The sequence below is a fragment of the Carassius auratus genome, chromosome 14 (assembly GCF_003368295.1).
Source record: "Carassius auratus strain Wakin chromosome 14, ASM336829v1, whole genome shotgun sequence".
In the NCBI taxonomy this organism is placed as follows: domain Eukaryota; kingdom Metazoa; phylum Chordata; class Actinopteri; order Cypriniformes; family Cyprinidae; genus Carassius; species Carassius auratus.
In genome coordinates, this window is record NC_039256.1 from 30,471,637 (window position 1) to 30,493,338 (window position 21,702).

The 21,702-nt window shown below is 37.1% G+C and overlaps 2 protein-coding genes across 3 annotated transcripts; both read right to left on the reverse strand.

Annotated features, from left to right (window-relative positions):
* Nucleotides 1–3,317: 3,317 nt before the first annotated feature.
* LOC113114289 (kelch-like protein 3) lies at nucleotides 3,318–8,021 on the reverse strand. 2 transcript variants are annotated; one of them, XR_003293709.1, is made up of 3 exons: nucleotides 7,321–8,021; nucleotides 3,957–5,809; nucleotides 3,318–3,449 (listed from the first exon to the last, which is right to left on the reverse strand). XR_003293709.1 is itself a non-coding variant. In XM_026281182.1 (3 exons), exons 1-3 carry the CDS (start codon nucleotides 7,450–7,452, stop codon nucleotides 4,038–4,040), a joined length of 240 nt encoding a protein of 79 aa, XP_026136967.1. In that variant the 5' UTR covers nucleotides 7,453–8,021; the 3' UTR covers nucleotides 3,957–4,037. The 2 variants fall into 2 exon arrangements, 1 of the variants encoding a protein (XP_026136967.1); XM_026281182.1 differs by lacking the exon at nucleotides 3,318–3,449 and having other exon boundaries at nucleotides 3,957–4,044; nucleotides 5,709–5,809.
* A 6,885-nt stretch (nucleotides 8,022–14,906) lies between these two features.
* LOC113114291 (heterogeneous nuclear ribonucleoprotein A0-like) lies at nucleotides 14,907–20,347 on the reverse strand. The gene is made up of 4 exons (XM_026281185.1): nucleotides 19,483–20,347; nucleotides 16,406–16,516; nucleotides 16,259–16,326; nucleotides 14,907–15,044 (listed from the first exon to the last, which is right to left on the reverse strand). Exons 1-2 carry the CDS (start codon nucleotides 20,282–20,284, stop codon nucleotides 16,461–16,463), a joined length of 858 nt encoding a protein of 285 aa, XP_026136970.1. The 5' UTR covers nucleotides 20,285–20,347; the 3' UTR covers nucleotides 14,907–15,044; nucleotides 16,259–16,326; nucleotides 16,406–16,460.
* Between the last annotated feature and the right edge of the window lie 1,355 nt (nucleotides 20,348–21,702).

Genomic DNA, 21,702 nt, shown 5'->3' on the forward strand with positions numbered 1-21,702 from the left:
AAGATTTTGCTTTAGTATAACTCACAACGAGTTTCACACACCTTCTCCGGGCACGTTGAGTTGTTGACACTTAACAGTGGGAAAAGCGACACATGCGCTATTCACTTGTATAACTTAAGGGTGAATGGGTAATGTAGTTTCTGCTCTGGGTGGGATGAATTAGGAAGCTTGCATTGTGAAGGGCGCTCTGAAAATCGGCAGTGCAGGTAAAAGATTAAAACCTCTATTAAAACAGATGTCCAAATGAGCGTACCGGTACGCTACAAGCACGTTCTGGGCACACGGAGAGGTGGCGGTACGCTCAAGAGCTATATTTGGAAGTGGCGGTACCAGTGCATACTGGCCCACTTAAAGCACTGGCAATGACTATACTTTGGAATTTTTTTGCAGTCCACTTAGAATTCAACATGGAAATCATTTTTGTTTTTTATTGGCATTGATTGTTTTGAAATTCAAAGTGTACTTACATTTCTGTGTTTTTATTTCTGTAATAAATATGGCTTTCAAGCCAACAGTTAATTTGGAGGATATTGATGGTTTATTGCAGGTATGTTGTTTACATGAGAAAATCTGTGTTACAAGTTAAACAAAAATTCCAATAAACAATCATATTTTGAATTTAAATAGTTTCTTTGTCTTGAGTTTACATTAATTATTAACATTTTACATTTACATATCCAAAAAGTTTCAGTCTTTTAATTGCGATTAATCGCGATTAATTTTTAAAAATTGTGCGATTAATTAGTTAATTTTTTTTAATCGATTGACAGCACTAATAAATATCCAACTTTTCCTCAAGGCGGAAGTAAGCCTATTTGTGAGACTTCCGTTTCATTAATAGCCGCTACAGGAAAATAGCGAGAATAACAACGTGCAGTAAACTGTAAAACCGTTTGCAGTACAAACCAGTATGTTCTTAATTAAGATAACAGATTAAAATAATATGATAGTACACATCAATTGTCAGTATCAAGCAGCAAAACTTAACTGTTTTGTACAGCTAAAAATAGCTGGACGCAAATGAGACCGGAAGCTTTACCCATATAATTTACAAATGGCGGCACCCATTTTTACATCAGGAAAAAGGTGGATAACTGTTTTTGCATGTATTGTATTATTATTATAATTAGCCTAATAATTAATGTTTATTTTTTTATATTAGTTTATTAATTTTCCCCCTTCGTTTCGATCTCTAACTTTCTGAACTACTGTAAATGCTCGACATAATTTAAAGAATTATGCTGACTGGAATTTTTCCCAGAATGCAGTTTAAATTTAATATATTTCATTTTATTTCGGCTAATTAATAGACCATAATTATAAATACTATAATGTTACGTTGAGGAGTTAATCATTCAGGTAGTTGTAAATTAAAACACAACACGCTCATTTATCTTCACACATGGACATAAATACAATCATGAAGACAAAACTTTAATTGTAGGGGGTTTATTTACAAAATATATGCTAGCATAAGGAAAAGCCATTCTCAAATTGAAAGGGAAAATAAGCATATATAACAATTAATATAAAAATATAGGATGTTGTTACCTTGATAAAATGATCTCGTGGTCATGACATAATGTAAAGTTACCATAAATTAATATCTCGTGCGACGAGTTATGTTATTATGACCGTGTCACCTTCCGGGCACCATACTATCAGACTTCAATACTGCACACACTTATTAAGTCCATACCCTAGAGTACATCGTGCATAACACAAGTGCATAATAGTGTAAAGTATGTCATAATAAAAACAACAAGTCTGGCTCATTCACAGAATAAATCATCTAAATATACAGTACATGCTTAAAATCAGCTTGGTCAAAATTTGACGTTAATGCAAATTTAATGCAAATCTGTAATAAGATCAAATTCCCTTTCATCTTGGCAATGCATGACTGACTGCTGCCCTCCAGTGACAGCTCATAGACTGACAGTCACAACACAGCAGTCGAATTCTCTTAAGAAATTGTGGAGCATGAAGTGTGAAGACATCAAATGTAATGGCAGCGGTTACTCCAGGCGATTAAAACAATGCTTTACTGCATACTATGACTTTTAAATCAGTATATATCCAAATTAAAAAGAAACCAGGTCATTGTGAGAATGAAAATATGTGATAATTGAGCCGGCAATGTTGGCAGTGTTTTCTTAATAATTAGTTGTCATGTCACAATGATCAGTATTGTAAACAGGAACGCTCTACAGTCATCTCAACAGGATAAAAGGTATACTTGACATGAGTGTTGAGCTCAATCTTAGGAATGAGTCCAAGAACTACACTTCCCAGAGTGCACCAGCAGCACCAATCTGGCTGCTTGTCACCTGTTCTGTCATTTTAACTGATTTGGAGCACCTGTTAAAAACCTGGAATTCCTCAGTCATTCACACAAACAAACTTCACTGAGGAGACACTCCAAGTTCACGTGTAGGTTCAGTGCAAAGATGCCAGTGGTCAGTGAAATTCTTTATGTACTTTCAGGGTGTTTGGAATGCTGTTTAACATGTTGAGGCTATGTTTAATTGATGTGTAGATTGGTTAAGTAACACATTACAACATTGACTTGTTAAATGGGTTCTTTAATTCATTATAGAATACATAAAATGTTTAACTAAATGTTTAAACAATTAAAATTCATTAAAATGATTAATTGAAATGGTAACATTTGTTCTGTTTTTAAAGGTTTACAATCTAATTTAACGAACAGACCAATCAACTGACAAAGCCAAAATAAAAATAAAACCGATTGAGCTGGAAATTTGAGTCGTCCATGTGTCCTTTTGGAACTTGAACAAGAGTAGGACTTGACAATGAGCCTGTGCTATCTTTGGGATTTACCTGCGATTGCAATAGTACCAGCTCTACTGAAGAAGATGAACAGTGCAATTTGGCCAAAAAGACACCAAGCCGGTGTGATTTCAGAGAGTTATCATGAGCAAAGAAAGACTCCGTGTCCAACATGGACAACTGCACACCAAACTGCGTCATAACAAACAGCATTATCTATTTGAATTAGGAGTTACATTTGGCACATAGACTGGAGACTTATATTTATCCATCTTACTAATCCCAAACTTTTGAATGAATACATCCTGAATTATTATTTTTTTATTAAGGTATACCTGTGCTGCCGTCAAAGCCCCCCACAGCGTACAGCAGGTCCCCCAGCACAGCGGTGCTCTTGCATGCTGGGAACAGAGCTCCACTGGTCCTTCAGCCCATCATACACCTCCACCGTCCGCACATGCACGGAGCCGTTAAATCCCCCCACCGCATACACCTTACCGGTCAGGTACACCACACCAACATGACCCCAACGGAAAGCGGGTAAGACTAGGGCTGCACGATGAATCAAAATTCAGTCTGCGATTTGTCATTCAGCAGTAAATCTCTCTTGTGTCAGTCATAACCTTTGCGTTTAGCACTAAAACCAGATCCTGAATCTGTGAAAAGTAAGGTGTAGTTAAGAGGACTCCCAAGTCATTGATCCTAAAACGGTTGTTGCTGGCAAACTGACTCGTAAATAAACTTGAATATTTCACGATGATTTCCCTTTAATTTAATTGTCCTTTTTATCATGCACAAGTTGGGCAAGAAGTAACAGCTGCCCCTTCGTCCAGTTTGGTTTTATTTTACACAATGTCTTTACAATCAGCCATGATTGCTCTAGTAGTCTTAATTAAAAGGCTGGAAGTCATTTCACTCTTTTCATTTCACGCTATTTCTAACATGGAAGCGTGTTGCACTTTTCCCCATTCGCAGTTATACAGGTAAGCAGTCTAGATAACATACAGTGTTAAACCGAGTATCCTCGGGCTAACTTGTGAGTTAAAGTTTGAATCAGACTTGGTGAATCACTCAGAAAACTAGTGATGATAAAGGACTAGTAAGTACACCCAAACTTGACTAGTACTGTAAGTTTGTGTAATATAGCGAATATATATTAATACCTCTAGTCTGTGGATAGAAGCTGGTGCTTCATTGCCTCGATGAAGAAGTCCTTACAAGTGTTGTTTTTATTAAGGGCTCCTCTACAATCTGTACAAAAACACATATACAGAGAGATTGCTAGTGATGTAACGATTCCCTCAGCTCGACGTGATACTGATTTCACAATCAATAATACAAAAAAAAAACGAATCTCTTCATATAAACAAACTAAGACTTTGTCTGTGCTCCTTCCATTTAAAACTAGAGGCAACCTCTGCACTTTAAAGAGATAGTTCACCCAAAAATAAAAATCCTGTTGTTAATTACTCGTTCCAAACCTGACATGGTTACCACAAAGCAGTGCTGCACTTATGAAATGAAAATGGCATCTAATGCTGCATCCCAATGCCCTTAACAAACTTTTGAGTCTGTAGCAGAAGAGTAGGCAATCTTGTGGACATAACTGCGTCTTTAATGGATGCTCTGTTGCTTAGTTATGTGTATCCTGTCACCATTTAAACTGCGATATCATCAATCGTCTTTTCAAAAACGATTTCATTTAACTTCCTACCGTATTTGAAGGAAATGAAGAGACACGTTGCCAGTCTCGGCTCAATCATGCAGAGAACTCTCTTTTTATGTTTGTTTAATGCATTTAAGAGTTAAATACCAAACGTATCATTATTAAAGTTCACAGTGGTGCTGCAGATGAATTATGACATGGATAACAATAAATAAATACTTTTCCAACAGGATAGATACTGACTATTTATCTCTCAAACCCCTTTCTCTACCTGTCCATCAGTCTCGCATATCCGCCATGTTTGTAGTTTTCAACACTTTTTATGCACGTTTGTAGTTCTAATCGAATCCTCGTCCACAGCAATCGTGAGTACATTTTCTGTGCAGGACTGTGATATGAAGAGTTTACAAAGTAACACATCTGTAGCGTTAGGGTGTATAAACATAGACCTCTATTGGTACAATGTGTCCCATGTCTAAATATGCGTTATCATTTTTAAAGGTTTTCACAGTCCACACTACAATGTTTTCAAATTTATTCGCCATCATTAGCATTTTTAAAAAGCTCAGTCTCAGTGCGGACGAAACGCTAAAATGGAGAGACAAAGATGCGTTTTCATCCCAAAATATATTAGTGTGGACCAAGCCTAAACTTTTCTGAAAACAGTCAGAGATGCATTCATATAAACCCAAGCGTATCACGATTAGTTTAACATCTCAACCAACTTGAATCATCACATTTGTATCTATTTTGGGATGCATCATTACATGGAGAGAACTCTCTTTGAAATTGTGCGCCATCATACCTGAACCAGCTTATCTCTGGATAGCAGGGGCAGTCGAACATGTTGCATGAGCTTAGACGTGCTCCAGACGTGCCTCTTTATCGTGCTTAATCAAGGCTTCAAACACAAAGTCTATTATATATATATTGCATGAATGCAGCTCACATCCACAGCAGACCAGGCAACTATCCTCTACTGTCTGTGTGTCACTTCTCAGATGACACCGAAGCATCTGACGGATGACATCTGCCATCAAGTGTGTGTGTGAGCGCAGACTGGAGACAGCAAGCAGACAGCAGCTAATGCAGTTTGACAGACAGATGGCTACATGTAAAAACCAACCATCAACTGTCTGCAGTCTACAAACCCCGCAAAGCTGAGCTGAAAACAGGCTTGTGATGTGATGAGAAACCGAGAAGCGTAATCGAAAAGATGCAACTAGATCAAAAGACTTGGTAGTGTCACCTTCTCTTCAGTGGACACGGATGAAGCTGCGCCTGCAGGAGGTCACAGCAAACCTGTCGAACATCCATCAGCTGCAGCAGACCGGCAGCTGGGAGCAACACCTGGACACAGCAGGAATAACACAGAGATGAAAACACGTCACACACAGTAAAGATGAGGTGACCAGGCAGGCAACAGACTGGATTTAAGATGACTTACCAATAAAGGTTATGCAATGACGATAACTAGTTGATTTTTATATATTTATATATATATATATATATATATATATACTGTAGCAAAATAATTGTGCACTATAATATAAATACACTACCACTCAAAAGTCTTTTATGCTCACCAATGATGCATTTATTTGATTACAAATACTGTAAAAATAGCAATATTGTGCGTTATAATTTAAAATGCATTTTCTATTTTAATATAATAATTAGTTTTTAGTTATATTATTTTTCTATATATAATATGTAGTTTATTCCTATGATCAAAGCTGTATTTTCATCATCAGTACTTCAGTGTCACATGATCTTCAGAAATCATTTTTATATGCTGATTTGCTGCTCACTGAACATTTCTGATTATTATCAGTGTTTAAAACAGTTGTGCTGCTTAACATTTTTTGGAAACCATGCAACAAAATCAAGATTATCTGATTATTAGAAAGAACAGCATGTAAAATATCTTTACTGTTACTTTAGAACAATAGAATGCATTCTTGATTAATACAAATATTAATTTCTTCAACAACAACCTTTGACAGCAGTGTACAAACTAATTCGAGTCAGCTCTGCCTATAATTTTTTTTTATCTCTTTTATCAGTGAAGACTTTAGTAAGGAAACTAAAATTAATTACACTTCACTTTAAATATTATTATTATTATTGCTCATCAATTTAAATAAAACATTACTTTAAGAGACTGGATTATCAGTGGGTTTGTAAAAGCTATTGTCACCACCTCAACTGTTATACCAAATTAATTTTACGAATTCATTTTATAATGATGAATTAGGAAGATAAATGAATTAAACCCAGCATCAGCTACTTGGCATACAAGTAAAGACTAATATAGAAAAGTCTGACGCAGAGAAAGGGAATGATGTGTGTACTTCTAACATGTTTGGTTAGTAAAATAAATGATGTCAATTTAAATCAGATGTTCTTTCGTGTCTGGATTGGATGTATTCTTGAGTCTATTAGGTAACAATAATATAATAAGATAACGTAGTTTGAAATGGGTTTGGTTAGAAGAAATTGTTGGTTTCGTGTATACTACTAAGTACCTGTATTATATTGACTGGGTCACATAGAATTGCATTACTAATAATTGACTAAAACTAGACTAAAATGTCATCAGTTTTCATAGACTAAAACTAGACTGGATAATTCAGACTAAAATGCTCAGACTTTTAGTTGACTGAAACTTGACTAGACTAAAAAGAGTATGAACGTGACTAAAAGTAATAAAAACTAAAATGACCGCTTCACACAAAGACTAAACTAAAACAGCACTACCTCTGAGCACCAGATCTCCACAAGGAAAGCAAACAGCTTTTACACAAAGAGCGAGTCATTTAGTGTTGTTTGAAACAGTAGAGTCTTTAAAAGTGCATTACCTGAACATTATCCTCAGACACTTCGATCTCAGAGGTGTAAATATAATCCACCAGCTTCGGGAGCATCTGTCCACCTACATCCCTGATCTCCACATGATGAGCCTTGCTTTCACTCATGTCACATGGACTCATCAAGCACAGCCCAGAATCAGACAGAAGGAAGAATTAACATTGTTTCTTTTCTCTTCTCTTTATTTATATAATGTATCACTCATGCTGCTGCAAATACCTTGCAAATTGCATGTTGTGTCAAACCTGTTTTACTTTCTGTGGAGCATAGAAGATACGATTTGTTTCTTTTACTGTCTATGTTCGGGTGTTACGATTCACTCGTTTTCTAAATGCATCGATTACTAACCCTTGACGATGCATATGCATCGATCTTGAAACATGATTTTAGAATCGTGAACGAGTCGCTGATCTCGGAGTAATCAATATAGAACGCTAAGAATCGAATGAATCACAATTTTTTTTTTTTTTTTTTTTTAGCGATTCAGTGCTTTCAAAATATATGCAGCAAACAGACATCTGGCACATTTTTTTTCAGAATCATTATTCGCTGATGGAGAGTAAAAGTTAAATAGCTACTATAGCATTTTATTTTGTGAAAATGAGATGAAGTTTTCATTTCACACTGAAAGAGAAGTGATCTCACTCTCATAGACGTGCCAGGCTTTATCTGCAGCTAAACTGAATAAAAGCAAAATTAACTGATGAAACGTAAAAAACAAACACACACAATAAATAGATCAAATTTATGAATGATGCAGTGCTGATTGACATATCATTTATTATAAACTATAAATTATATTTTCTACCTTATTCTGTGCAGAAAATGTAAATAATTGCTAAGTAAATGTAGCCTCGTATATAAAACAATTATAAAATTGCCATTAGGAAGAAAATATTGATTACAAATTATTGATTATTGTCCAGCAGTGTATTTTATTTCTTACAGCTAATTAAAAGTTATTAAAAAAAAGAGAATTCCTTGTAAAAAATAAATTACAATCACAATTATAATAATTATGATAATATATAGGCTACATGCATAAAATGATTGACATTTCTGTCACTTCTGATATGATGCTATGCCCCTGGTGTGACAAAATGTTACCTAATACATAATACTTTTAAAGCTTTTTAAAATCTTGGCTTAAATACATTTTTAAGTATGCCATGCCATAGCATCATTAAACTAACATCTAACAATGGACAAAAGGTTGTTGTTGTTGTTGTTTTTTTAACCGGTTTTCTAACCGTAAAGTCTGCTGTTATTTGCCCCCTGCATTTAAAGAGTTTAGGGGAAGCATTTCAATAATCCTGTGAATGCACTTTATGCACTTTTTGAACAGACTTGAAAGTGCATGATCCAAACCATGACTGAAAACATTTTGTAACATGATTTGTAACAATTTTCATGATAATGCAATGTTTGTTTTTAAAATGGGTTTCAAAGGATGAATTTTAAGTTTTCAAGTGATTCATAATTTCTGATGATTTCTAAAATGTGAAAAAGGTCAGAAAATGGCAAAAGGTCAGAACTCCTGTTATGATGTACAGTATTGTTCAAAATAATAGCAGTACAATGTGACTAACCAGAATAATCAAGGTTTTTCGTATATTTTTTTATTGCTACGTGGCAAACAAGTTACCAGTAGGTTCAGTAGATTCTCAGAAAACAAACGAGACCCAGCATTCATGATATGCACGCTCTTAAGGCTGTGCAATTGGGCAATTAGTTGAATTAGTTGAAAGGGGTGTGTTCAAAAAAATAGCAGTGTGGCATTCAATCACTGAGGTCATCAATTTTGTGAAGAAACAGGTGTGAATCAGGTGGCCCCTATTTAAGGATGAAGCCAACACTTGTTGAACATGCATTTGAAAGCTGAGGAAAATGGGTCGTTCAAGACATTGTTCAGAAGAACAGCGTACTTTGATTAAAAAGTTGATTAGAGAGGGGAAAACCTATAAAGAGGTGCAAAAAATGATAGGCTGTTCAGCTAAAATGATCTCCAATGCCTTAAAATGGAGAGCAAAACCAGAGAGACGTGGAAGAAAACGGAAGACAACCATCAAAATGGATAGAAGAATAACCAGAATGGCAAAGGCTCAGCCAATGATCACCTCCAGGATGATCAAAGACAGTCTGGAGTTACCTGTAAGTACTGTGACAGTTAGAAGACGTCTGTGTGAAGCTAATCTATTTTCAAGAATCCCCCGCAAAGTCCCTCTGTTAAAAAAAAGGCATGTGCAGAAGAGGTTACAATTTGCCAAAGAACACATCAACTGGCCTAAAGAGAAATGGAGGAACATTTTGTGGACTGATGAGAGTAAAATTGTTCTTTTTGGGTCCAAGGGCCACAGGCAGTTTGTGAGACGACCCCCAAACTCTGAATTCAAGCCACAGTACACAGTGAAGACAGTGAAGCATGGAGGTGCAAGCATCATGATATGGGCATGTTTCTCCTACTATGGTGTTGGGCCTATTTATCGCATACCAGGGATCATGGATCAGTTTGCATATGTTAAAATACTTGAAGAGGTCATGTTGCCCTATGCTGAAGAGGACATGCCCTTGAAATGGTTGTTTCAACAAGACAATGACCCAAAACACACTAGTAAACGGGCAAAGTCTTGGTTCCAAACCAACAAAATTAATGTTATGGAGTGGCCAGCCCAATCTCCAGACCTTAATCCAATTGAGAACTTGTGGGGTGATATCAAAAATGCTGTTTCTGAAGCAAAACCAAGAAATGTGAATGAATTGTGGAATGTTGTTAAAGAATCATGGAGTGGAATAACAGCTGAGAGGTGCCACAAGTTGGTTGACTCCATGCCACACAGATGTCAAGCAGTTTTAAAAAACTGTGGTCATACAACTAAATATTAGTTTAGTGATTCACAGGATTGCTAAATCCCAGAAAAAAAAAATGTTTGTACAAAATAGTTTTGAGTTTGTACAGTCAAAGGTAGACACTGCTATTTTTTTGAACACACCCCTTTCAACTAATTGCCCAATTGCACAGCCTTAAGAGCGTGCATATCATGAATGCTGGGTCTTGTTTGTTTTCTGACAATCTACTGAACCTACTGGTAACTTGTTTGCCACGTAGCAATAAAAAATATACTAAAAACCTTGATTATTCTGGTTAGTCACATTGTACTGCTATTATTTTGAACAATACTGTAGGTTTTAGAGGTGCACCCTTGCCATAAATTACTTTTCCTATATAATTTTTAACAAAGATTGGTAAAATATATATTTAGGAGTCTTAGACCTTTCCAACAATATATAGTTTGTCATGATTAGATTAGGATTTCATTGTAATATAGTGAAGTAAATGAGGCAGTTAACAGGTTAAAGAGCCAGATGGGAATTCTAAGCTTCCTATCACTGTTTATAAGTCCTGTACATTAGGTTTAAATCCTTCCAAGGTTAAAAAACATTGTCATTTTGTCAAAATATCATTTTAAAATTACCTCAATTCTCAGAGATCCCCAAACGGTTCGCGAGAAGCTGTTCAAAAGATTCAGTTTCCTTAAACCCCACCTTTTGGTAGCATACTGTGTTCTGATTGGTCAACTAACATAGTCAGTTTTGATTGGTTGTTCCGCACACAACTTCACGGTAAACAATGCGTTAGCATCTGTTTGGGGTGAATTATGTCTTATTCCTCTCACCGCGAAGCAAACAGTAAAATAAAAAACTTGAACAGTCTCGCTGCTTTTTCTTCTGTGTGCGTATTCAAGCCGTGCGCTTCAGTTTGAATCTGAATAGCGCGTTCAGTGCGGGGGCGTGGTCACATTAGATATAACGAAGGGAGACGTGAAAAACAGACATCGCATCGTTTTCATATGGATTACTTTATCACAGAATATCTGTTTCCGGCAGCACTTGTTTAGTTTTAAAGTAGATATGTCAAGCTTTCTATAGATATCTCTCTTATGTCTCTTCATTGAGTATTCAGAGTTACACTTCATTTTATTGACGTGTTTGTAAATGAAGATCAGCGCAGACAGGCTGCAGACAGCACACATACTGATAAGACGCTCGGGAGAAAACAGACACATAACTTCATAATCATACTTCGCGTTGTGATTCGGAGATGCTCGTTGGTCTAAATAAAGTTGGTAACGAACCCTCTTTTATGGCCAGAGCTTTGAAAATCCCGCCTTGAACTCACCGAGATTAGAAAAGCAGTCATGAGTGAAATGTTGTGAACACAAAAAACGTAGGTCAAAGTTCAGTTTCTCCCAACAGAGATTATTATGCAAAGTGTTCCTAGTGACATACATGGAGATGGGCAAAAGATTTGAAATCTATAACGACTCTTTTCAGCGATTCAGAGTCGACTCCTTACTTTAGAGGCATATAACTTTATAAATCGTGTACTTTTTGGTTTAATTACTTTGCACATTGTTTACACTGATGGAAAGCTACATCATACACTGTAAAACAGGTAATTTTTGATTTCCCATCTGTGTGGCTCTTTAAAGAATTCAGAATCGAATCTCTATAATCGAATCGAAGCCTATACCCAAAGATTCACAGCCCTATAGTTGCATTAAGCAAATCGCATTAAATCAAGACTATGCAAGTATTACCCGAATAACGAGGTGCTGAATAGATTCATCGGTTTACAAACCTTCTCAAGTCATTAATGAGCCGGAAGGCTTTCCTCGTGTGTGTGTGTGTGTGTCTGAAGCTGTGCAGTCCTGGGTCTTCTTTAGCATCTTCCTGCAAGTCCAAACTAGTCCGAGATAAAGAGACTCTGCAACTAAAATGTGTTGCCGTTTAATTAAAACGTGTTAAATGCTTTAGCCGTAACTCTAAACACGAAATAACTTCTAGTTTAACATGACAGTTCTGCGTCTATAATTTGAATGAAAAAGTCAGTTTATAAATCACATCAGTGGATCGATCGCTGGAAACGGTTAGCACGAGATTGTTTTGAATATCTCCCGTGCAGCTATAATACAGCATTATTTCACACAAAGACTCAAATGACCGCTTTATTCATTATTGGTCACGTCGGTTTCCTCTTTACCAGCTTTTTAGTCAACTGCATCTTTAAAGCCCCCTCACAGCAGCACACACTTACCCGTCACAGAGACCATGGTTTGAGCAGATCGCGCTAGGCTAGTTAGTTTGCTAACGTTACAACATTTTATGTCTAGGGGCGGGCATTTTGTTTATTGTCGTTTGCGTTCGTTTAAAGCCTCCAGTCGAGCTTAGAACGACTTCAGTAGGCCGTTTGTGCTCTTTCGCTCATGAGGTGGCCGGGGTTTTTGTTTTATTGACTGGTTAGCAGCTCGAGGCTATCACTGGACTCACGCTCCAAGAGTCTTCCATCATCCGCGCGTCGCCAAGCAAGAACACGATCACAATAACAAGCTTCTGTAACCCTTATCAGCTATATTAAACGTTAATCATTTGTGTTAACTTTACTCGACGTTTATCCTCTTTTCATCCTGTGTAAAACCACTTGATGCATTCAAACATTAATAAATAGCCTCTTTCACACAGTAATACCAGTAAAGTTCCGTAAAATTACCGGAACGACTTTACAGGTAAATTCAAAAATGCGCTGTTCACACAGTCAACGACATTCCGTCTTTTTTCCAGAAAAGCACCATTCACACATCCGTTCCAAAATACCGGTAAATTCTGTGACGTAATTAATCTCTAAACAGCTGCGCTTGTATTTTTAAACATGGAGGGTAATACGTGTTCAGTATTTCTGTTTATGGTTTAATTTTTTGTTTCAAAATGTATTATTCATGTAACTGCTTTTGTTACAGAGACATTGTAATAGACGACTGTTTTGAATAATTATACTTCCCATTAATAAAACACCTGATGCTGTCGGGAGCTGACCAATTTAGTGAAAATCAGATTGAAAGGACAATGAAGTTGCGATTGTAAATTGCAGTCTGTAAGACGCACTTTGCAGAAAAGGTGCGTTCACAAATGTAGCCTATGATCCAAATTCATATCAAATAGTCTATCAGCGCAGATAAACAGTTCTGCGTTCAAATTGAGTTCAAAATATGTCCCAAAGCACCGGAAAAATGACCATGAATGTGACAGAGGGAAATAGTAAAAATATATTTGAATTATTTATTAATAGACTGTTTTCTGAGTCTGTGCCCCAAGGATGAAGTTGCCTGACTCGTCATCTCCTCATTAGACGCGCCTCCTAAACGGATTATGATTGTATTGAGATTTTTTGTTGTTTGTTTTTATTATTTCGTTAAGTAGTAGCCTAATTTAGAGCTTTCTATAGATATATTTATCATGTCTGTGAGGCATGTATTCGCTGAGTTTCGGTATATTTTTGTAAGCTCTCCTGTTCAAGACGAGACGGCAGAAAGCATGTTTGTTTTCTTTATTTTATATTTATTTATTTTATATTTCTTTGTTATATCATGATCGCGCTGGCACCTATGTCCCAAAAAAGCGTGCTTTATCTTGCATTCTCCGCACAAAATATTCATATAGCGCGCATGTATCTGGGTTCAACGTTAAAACATCGTTATGCTTGAACTGTTTTATATCTTTAGATTTTATTTTAGACAATTCGTGATGATTTGAGAAGGCTAAGTATAGGCTATGTAAACTCTCTCTCTGTGCTGGCCGCTTTAAAAAAAAAACTTATATGCCTGTTTAACGATCAAAAACTGCTCCAAACATACAAAACTGAGCTATTTTAATAGCTGAAACAGTAGTATGAGCTGTTTTGGGAGAACTGGAAAAAAAGACGTGCTGAACATCCTCAAGTGAGTTGCTGGGCAAACCGAAAGTTGATGCCGAATGTCAAGCACTCTTCTTCACTGCTCCGACTTCTCGTTTGTGCCCTATCTGTTTTTCCCTATGTAAAAACTAAAATTAAAATTAAGTTGTAAAACTTAAAGTTATTATTATTATTTTTTATTGTGTTCGGCATGATGGGAAGCGTGTGATTTCATGCCGTGCCGCGGGTTGAGATCCACGTAGAGCTACAAGATTTGTGGAGTAGCAGAACCCCCAAAAGTCATAATAGGAACAAGAAATACTCCCACTACTACTTCGTTTGTGATGGTCGTTTATTTTATAGATATTAAGACGCAATGTTTTCAGTTTATTGATGACCTGACTGTGTCCTGTCGGTGACAGTTAACGGTTATTTTATCATACGTTACTGCATCACTAACAGTTTCTCTCAGATGACGACAAATTACTTCATCTGACCGGATAATAGGAAGCGCCTTAATTTCACTGTCGCTTCAGTTGGATGGATGACATTTATTTTATTTTATTAAACATTGCGTGAATGCTTCATATTGTTATGATTGGTAGACGTCTTACGTCACCGCGTTCTGAACTCTTACGTGCTCCTACCGGAAATTTTCCTTCTGCGTTCACACACAGCAGAATTCCGAATTTACTGGTAATGTTACAACTTCTCATACCGTAAAATTTCCTGAAGGAATTTACCGGTATTTTTTAAAAGATCCTGTTCACACATGACCTCTTTACGGCAATTTACCAGTAATTTTCCGGAAACGTCTGTATGTGTGAAAGGGCTTAAAGACTCAAGTTATCCAGTAATTTTTTTTTTTATTGAATTCTTCAGTCATTCAATGCCATGTTTATTCATGTTCATGTGCAATTTGCCATTGTGCATTTCATTCAACTTCGGTCAAAGGAACCGAATGCAGTCGCCCTCCACGTACCAGGTCTGTGAAAACAAACAGAAGACAAATGTAATTTGAGTAGTATTAACTCAGAGAATAAAAAAAAAAAAAATCACCTTAGATTAAGTAAAGGCCACCGTGTTATTCGGCTTTATGTTTGGGTGGTATGCATACTTTAGATTCGAGATGCAACAGCAGATATGTACGCTAAATATTTCAGACAAAGAGAAACATTACTGGGAGAAAAGCCAAGTAAATTTTGTATATTTAAAAAGGTTAAGGAGATTCATTACACTATAAAATCCTTCCTAAAATGTATCCCGTTAATTTGTCTATTTCAAAACATCGGATGCTGAGGAGTCTTGCTCCTTTTGTGGAGGAAACAGATTCCCATTTGTTTGTTGACATTTGAATTTGTTGTATTACCAACAAATTAAGGGTTGATTTAAAGAATCTATGTTTCTAACCTTACAGGTGTGACCCATACCTTTATCCTCAGACGTTATTTTTTTTTATCATGAAGCTCCAAAGCTATTATCTGATGAATAAGTTGTTCATTTCTTATATTGAATGCAAACATTTTCATTCATAAGCAAAAATGGCTTAAATCTCATTTGTCTTTCCCCCTTTTTCAAAAATAACAAAAGAGCGTCAAATGTTCGATGCATTGTCAACCTTTCTAAAATTACTTTTTTGTATAGATAATAACATAACTTGACATACACAAATCCAGAATATTTGTTTTCTTATTTCTGTGATTGTTCTTTGTAGGAATATATTCAGGTCTTGTTTCCCTGCTCTTGTTTCTACAAGTTTTATCATAAAAAAAACGAACAGAAGACACATTTTCCAGCAACCATGATGCTTGACAACCATGTTGGTATTAAAAGAAGAATGTAATTAGGGTTGCAGGATTATGACCAATCAATTGTCAATTCTTCCCTTAAAATAGTAATTGCGATTATTAAATTATGATTATAGCAATTTATATTAAATTGTTTTGAATAGCCTTATACCAATTTTTGAAACAATTCAAATTTTTTTTTTATTATCGTATTATGTTACACTAAATTAAAACAATGGAAAAACCCATAAGATAACCTGTAGAAAGAAAGAAAAACGCATCTTAAGCACCTAGAATACCGTAAGTGGACTTTGAACAATTGTCACTTAAATCTTATATGTAATTATATATTTTGATTTCAAATCACTAAAATGCAAGAGATTTAATGTCAGGGCTTAATGTACAAAATCTTACCATGGGCAGCTTGCCTCTCCGAGGTCCACGGGAATCTGCCATATTCATATGCAAACTCTGCTAGAACGCTAAGACAGAGAAAAGGAAATACTGTAAATATAATTGGGATGACTTTCAGTAAAACACTGATTTACAAACCAAACTCACTGGAGTTTTCTCCATCTTTCAGACCAACTGGATTCACAGCCGCTGCAGAGGTTCATCAAGCAGCCGCGCTTCGAAGTGAGATTTTATTTAATTCCTTCCATTGTGTTCTCTCTGTGGAAAAAGAAAATAGATGCAGATGCATGTAAGCGTCAAGTCAACTAGCAGTTTCCTGAGACATGTCTAGCTACACAACCTCTTCAGATTTACACACTGTGCCTTTAACAAGGGTCTATTTAGGAGGTGTGCTTTTAAAATGACAGCACTTTTGAAAAGGCCAATGCCAAGAGGTAGTACGGTTGCATTTCAACTAGTCTCACTCGATTATCAACACAACCCACTGCCCTCTTAGAAATGTAGGACAAAACACGAGCAAAACACCGAGATGAGGAGGGGAGGGGGATTGATAAGATGTAAGGTAAATAACTGAAAGCACAAACCTTGCTTAATTAATGCTGATCTCCTTTGCATTTGATGCCATTAATATCTGGAACTAATGCACCAAGTAAACAGGAACTATAAGCTTCGTTCTCCGGTTTGGCCTTAAACTGGAAATCGGCTAAAATATTGGATTAAGACATAACTACATAAACCACAATCACCACATTGAACTACAGAGCATGTTCTAATTTCCACTTTTCCTCCATGTTAAATGGTCACCGCCAGTTAACGCCATTCACTACTAGATTTTAGGAAATAAAGTTGCATGCACGCTTTACGTTAACGACTCACAAATACCTGATTTGGTTTTCCAGGTGGATCCAAAGTATGTTAAAGACACACCCGATGTGATGTCTGGTGTATAAAGCATTTCTACAAACCTGGTGCGTTTATCCTACGGATTTTCAGCTGGGTTTCTACATCTCTGGAGTAGCCCTGGAGAATCCAATGAAGTAGTAGTGGACACAGCTAAGGTATAGATCCGTCTTATCTGATCACTAAAAGTATTGGAACAAAGCTCTAAACATATTTTGAGAATAAAGACAACATATGGTTGGGAAAATATTGACATCCCCACATGTCTGGTGCAAAGAAATGTCATTACTATGGAGCACTAGAGCCAATGCCTGATATTGGCAAAGAATGGCCTCCAGTTTTAGTCTTACCTAGATGGAAAGACAAAATCGCTGCACGAGCCTTATATGCGACCCAATAAATCTCAGCTGGCCATAAACCATAATGGTTACGGAATAATGACTTTTATTAACAGAAATACATACAGTTCAGTTGTATCTGGAATAAACAATATTCAATAGGTTATTCCGTTGAAGCAGTAATACAATAAGACAAGAGCATTTAAGTCCTTTGCGAAGCGATTAAACGGTAGAAAAACAACTCAAATCGGTCTTCAGAGACCTGACGAAAGAAAGGGTTTGTGTAACACCAGTTTTCATAATGTGCTAGAACTATTTAACAAATGACACTAATTGGGAGGGGACACGTTAATCACTATATTAATGGATGTTGAGGGTTGTTTTATTGAGCCTGAACATTTGAGGCTGAAACTAGTACTTTAATAAGCTACGATTTTGAGACGCCAAAGAAATTTTGGTTCATTCCAAACACGTTTCTTATGTTAGGATGAACAGCTTCTAGTTGCCATTGAGCCTAATTAAAAGAAAGGTTAAATTTTTCATTGGTTGGCGGCAGATTCTGCAGCAAACGGAGTTCAACAACAGTGCAGTTTTTCAGCTGCGTTGAGTTTTCTGGAGTATTCATCCCATTCATTTTTAAAAAGTAACGAGTTATAATTCCCTTAATCAGCTATGCGTTTCATTTAAAGCCAAAACCAAACAAAAAAATGGGTATACAATGAAAAAAAATAAGTACTGCAATCCCAAGAAGCATTGCAAATTAAAGATTAAACTATTGATTTAAAGATGCTGCATGTGTATACAGAAACAAAATTATAAGTTTATTGCAAAATAAGGAAATATTAATGCGGTTAGGTTTATCATGCGGCATGCTACATGGGAGGGCACTAACATGTTTTTTTTTAAGAAGAAGAATAATCATGGTTTATTTCAACATATTTGCTAAAGGAGTAAAAATAAATGTCCAGTGGCGGCTTCAACAAATACATAGAACATCAATTAACCTCATCGCTCACAGTAGGTCTGGTCTTACTAAGAAAACGAATTGGATTTTTACTTCAGATACTGATGCACTCAACAGATCAGGTGATATGCAAATCATGCCTGCTGCCAGCCAATGAATTTTTGAATCTCTACAGGGCTTCACTGCGATTGGCTCTCAATCAAAACCAGATTTAATTGTTCGGCAGCGAAACGATTAATGCATAGAAAATATATGTTCGTTTTCAAACTGTGTGTGTGCACGGTGTATATTTATTATGGATATATAAATACACAATCATGTATACATTAAAAAAAAAATGTATTATCATACACTAAATCTTTGATGGATACATGCGTGTATTCACATATGCATAAACCTACACAGTACACAAAGTAAACAAACCGATTTCGAATGCGATTAATCGTTTCGCGACCCTATACATTATTGAAAAGAAGAAAACAGACACAATAAAAATACAATACATATACTAAAAGGAGGAGAACGCATGCATACACTAATTAACAAGCAAAAATACTACTCTTAACTTAACCCCAAAGCACAAAAAAAAAAAAACGTGAGTAACAGTTTCGCGAACAAGTAGCCTGCCCCGGACACCACTGGCCAGTCTTATAATAAGCAAAAGATCCAGAGTAGTAGTCCTATGTCTTGTTTGGGGAAAAAAACTTCCTAGTACTTCAGGGAAGAGAGCAAAATGATGTGTAGTAGTAGCTGAGATGCGGAGTAAAGTCGAATAGGTGAGCCCTAACTATGATCTGCTGGACTGGATAATGATAATGGAGCTTGAGTGTTTCAGTCAATGCCATGCCACATTAAAGTGACTCAACTTAGCTGAAGATAATGTGTGGTCGAAACTGTGATGTGGGCTGGGGAAGGACCTAATATACGCTCCTAATACGAGCCTCCGTAACCCCCCCTGCCGTAACCACCACCACCTCCACCTCCTCGGGAGTAAGGAGCGCTGCTTCTGCCCGAGTAATTACCTTTCATTGGGCCATAGCCAGAGGACTGCTGGCCATAGCCGCTGCCAAAGTCATTGTAGCCGTTACCACCGCCGTAGCCCTCCATTTGGTCCCCGTAGCCTCCCCCATACCCGCCTCCGTAGCCACCGCCGTAGCCGTCATTGCCTCCATACCCGCCGCCGCTGCTGTAGTTGCCGTATCCGCCGCCGCGCGCGCCGTAGCCGTTCTGCGGCCTGCCCATCCCCCTCCCGCCGCGGCCACCACGACTCCCAGCGGCCTGCATCTCCTGCTTGGTTAGGGCTTTCTTCACTTCCACTTTATGCCCGTTAATAACGTGGTACTTGAGCACCACTGCTTTGTCGGCCGAGTCGTTGTCCTCGAAATACACGAAGCCGAAGCCGCGCTTCTTTCCGGTTTCTTTGTCCGTGATAACCTCCGCCTTCTCCACCGCGCCGAACTGGGAGAAACATTCGAGGAGGTGATCCTCCTCGATGTCGTCTTTAAGCCCGCCGATGAATATCTTCTTCACCTTCGCGAGGGCCTCGGGTTTGCCTGCGTCTTCCCGGGCCACGGCCCGCTTCAGCTCGACGGTGTTACCGTCCAGAACGTGCGGTCGGGCCGCCATGGCCGAGTCCGCCTCCTCGGGGCTCGAGTACGTCACGAAACCGAAACAACGCGAGCGCTTCAGCTGCTGGTTCTGCACGACCACGCAGTCCGTGAGCGCTCCGTATTGCTCGAAATGATTTCGCAGGCCGTCGTCGGTTGTCTGGACGTTGAGGCCGCCGACAAACAGCTTGCACAGTTGATTTTCCATCTGAGACATCTTCTTCGCAACTAGGGTTGATGTGAAATGGCGGTGAAATATAAATGGCGGTTGCGGTTGTAAGGACGGATGATGTCATGTAAACGTAACCACGCCCATCGCAGTGTGAGGGCAACGGGGGCAGTGTTGCCAAGTCCGCGGTTTTCCCGCTATTTTACATTTAAAAAATCTATAGTAATTTTTTTGTAAATAAACACTGTAGCGTTTCTGAACCTATAGTAAAGTAGTACTTTAAGTTATTGTGTTAAGGTTATAGTTACTGTGGTAATTTAACAACTATAGTAATATAAACAAAATTACCCTATTCTGTACTAATTAGGGTAGATTACACTACACTAGTTCATAGTAGTAAAAACTAGTATACTTCAGTATCTATTACAGTTTATCAGTTCACTACAGTTAATACTACAGTATACTGTAGCATTCATTAACAATGTGTCGTAAATACTATATATATATATATATATATATATATATATATATATATATATATATATATATATATATATAGTATAATACATTTGACTATGGTATGGTTAAAAAAACTATAGTACTATTTACCATAAATTACTATAGTATTTTTTATGTCGGTGTTGCCACGGTTTGACTTTGTGATCAGTGCCAAATACCTGTGAATGTAGAACATGTTCTTGATTCTGGCATGCAGGAAAAAAAGTAGGCTTAATCGTGCACACAATTTACTATTTCGTTCCCTCAATTTATAAATTGAGCAAACAAGGAATTAAATATTTGATTTTTTTTTTTTTTTTACTTAGTGGCCATTTACACTTTTTTTAGCCAAAATCTGTAAGCTTTTATGCATTTTGCCTATTCAAATGTATGTTTTTGAAACAGGATTCGAAGTGCATGTTTCCGTGTAAACACCCAATACAGGAATCTTTGAAAACCGTGATGTCATGCACATGTGTAGTATGTGTTAGGTGTGTAGACGTGCAGTATGTGACGAATTTAAAGGCCAGTGCAAACAAACATGCACAACAATGGTTGAGCACATGCTAGTGTTGTTGCTGCTCAAGAGTTTGCTAGCGTTTCTTCAGTAAAGTGTGGATTTACTTTACCAATATTATAACAAATAGCAGAGACACATCACATAATCATAACTTCCCTATAGTCTGTTTTCACTGAATTGTGTAAACACGAATCATTATGAAAAGTTTCCATGGAAAAGTTTAATGGGAGCGACCCCATTAACATCATATAATTTTACAGTACGAAATTTACCTGGGGAACTTCATTAAATAAAAAAAAATAATAATATAATTAAAAATGTCAAACCCCATGCCCCCGTAAGGCGATTTCTACAGAGGGACCCTCTCAAAATGCAGCTGGAATAATTCTGGGCTGTTTTGGAGGGCTTTTGTTGTGAAAACCTGGCAACCATGGGTTTGAGCTATTTA